At 58.3% G+C, this 1,948-nt stretch overlaps 1 protein-coding gene across 1 annotated transcript; it reads left to right on the top strand.

Annotated features, from left to right (window-relative positions):
* Positions 1–274: 274 nt before the first annotated feature.
* AGRP (agouti related neuropeptide) lies at positions 275–1,581 on the top strand. Its single transcript, XM_054389819.1, has 3 exons — positions 275–455; positions 703–791; positions 1,390–1,581. The coding sequence occupies exons 1-3, from the start codon at positions 278–280 to the stop codon at positions 1,579–1,581; spliced, it is 459 nt and encodes a 152-aa protein (XP_054245794.1). The 5' UTR covers positions 275–277.
* Positions 1,582–1,948: the final 367 nt, after the last annotated feature.

Genomic DNA, 1,948 nt, shown 5'->3' with positions numbered 1-1,948 from the left:
CCCTCTGCTGCTCACCCCTCTCCTACGGTGAGATCATGAACGTGCCCACACTTGGGGTGCCCCATGGCACCACAGCACCTGTGTTAGCTCTGGAGGGGCCAGGTGAAGCTCCCAGGCTGTATGGTGGCCCAAAAAAGGCTCTCAAGTCCAAGAGCACACAGCCCAGCCTGGCAGCCATCTGCTGTGGCACTGCTCAGGAGGTGATGATGGCAGAGGCAGAGCCAGGCTGCCGCTGCAACTGGCCATCCCCACTCTGTGCAGGTTGTCCCCCAGGACCATGCTGAATGTGCTGCTGCTGTGCTGTGGGCTGCTGCAGGGGATCCAGGCTGTCCTCAGTGCCGACCTCAGCTGTGGCCACCTGCAGAAGGTGGGTGGTGGGCTGGAGGGGGCGGACAGAGCTCGCTATACCAGCCTGCTACGCAAGGTCAAGCATGAGGCGTCTGCAGAGCCAGAAGGTGAGTTCTGGGGGCCCCCCACACTCTCCTGCTGCCCCTCATCAGCTGCTTGCTAGTATGCCTAGGGCCTCAAAATTGAAGTGGGGACACAACACCCAGAGTTAGATGCAGAGGATCCCCTTAAAGCAGTGCAGCTTCTTGCCTTGCTGGTCAGTGCATCCTGAAGGAATAGGGGAGCCCACGGGAAGCAGAACCAGAGCAGCCCCCACCCAGTAGCCCTCTCGTCAATCTTCTCTGTATCCTGCAGGAGCTCTCCCCAGGCTTGAGCAGATGGCCCTGGAGGTCCAAGAAGCCAACGGTGACCTCGTGCAGAGAGGCAGCGTGTCAGAACCACAGGTAATGCTCCCTGAGCCTTCCTAACCCAAAGAGCAGGAACAGCCTTCTCTGTGTTCTGGGGACAGTTTGGAACCCAGCATGGTGCTGCCTAGGAAGGGAGCATCTCTTTGTTACCTGCTGGGGAGCAGGCAGGGCTGGGACAAGCTGAGGCTGCCCAGAACTACAAGGACCTGTGGCATTCAGAGGAGGGTAGTCCAAGCCTGTGCTCCTGCACTCCATTTAATTAACCACAAGTGCAGCCCAGGAAGGATCTGCAAGACAGGAGCTCACCAAGTAGTGCTGTGTCGTGCTTGGCTTGCCCCCCAGTGCCTCTGTTTGGGCAGAGGGCATAGTAGTCTTCACTAAAGCTGAGGCAGAATGGCCCTGAAAGTGCAGAAAGGCCTTGAGACATGGTGGACGAGGCAGTGACACCCACAGAGGGCTCAGTGGTGATGTCCAACAGAGCAAGCCCAGAGTTCAGCAGGACAGAGCTCTAAGCCGCTGGCTGGGGCAGGCTGCAGCAGCCGCTCCTGGCTTTCTCCCATGCAGTTCTTTGCTGCTGGCACACAGGTCCGGCACCAAGCCTTTCCCTCCTCTTCCTCCTGTCTCTCTCCAGCAGGCTTCCTCCACAGAATTGCAAGCTGCAGGCCGTGAGGAGCGCTCTCCCCGCCGCTGTGTCCGGCTGCTGGAGTCCTGCCTCGGGCAGCAGGTGCCCTGCTGTGACCCCTGTGCCACCTGCTACTGTCGCTTCTTCAATGCTTTTTGCTACTGCAGGAAGATCAGCTCCAGTTTCCCCTGTGGCAAGAACTAGGACCCTCCCCACGGGGCTACTGGCTCATTGCCCACCTGTGCCAGCTCCTCCTCTGCAGCTCTAATAAACCAGCCCTTAGCAAAAAGCCTTTGCCAAGTTGGCATAGTGCAGTCTGTCCCTTTGGGGTCTCAGAGGAGAGGGAGAGCAGCAGGATGAGGGTACCTGCACCCAGATGGGCACCATAGCCACACAGACAAGAGTGCAGGGCACCTCCACGTCAAAAAGAGGGAGTTTTATTCAGAGTAGCTCCTGCAGAGCCTTTCCTGGTTGGATGAATGGTCTCTCAGCAGGGGTGGGGGGCTCAGGAGGTGACATTTTGGTTGTGCTGGGAGCTTCACTTGTGTTCTTGTAGAATCATAGAATTGTC

The sequence above is a fragment of the Indicator indicator genome, chromosome 19, assembly GCF_027791375.1.
Source record: "Indicator indicator isolate 239-I01 chromosome 19, UM_Iind_1.1, whole genome shotgun sequence".
Lineage (NCBI taxonomy): Eukaryota > Metazoa > Chordata > Aves > Piciformes > Indicatoridae > Indicator > Indicator indicator.
Note: the sequence above shows the minus strand (reverse complement) of the source record. Positions and strands in the feature narration are given on the sequence as shown.

Excerpts from the sequence above, each read along its gene's own strand:
- AGRP (XM_054389819.1), top strand. The coding sequence starts at position 278 with ATGCTGAATGTGCTGCTGCTGTGCTGTGGGCTGCTGCAGGGGATCCAG. Across the intron at positions 456-702 it reads GGCGTCTGCAGAGCCAGAAG|GAGCTCTCCCCAGGCTTGAG; the intron begins GTGAGTTCTGGG and ends TGTATCCTGCAG. Across the intron at positions 792-1,389 it reads GCAGCGTGTCAGAACCACAG|GCTTCCTCCACAGAATTGCA; the intron begins GTAATGCTCCCT and ends TCTCTCCAGCAG.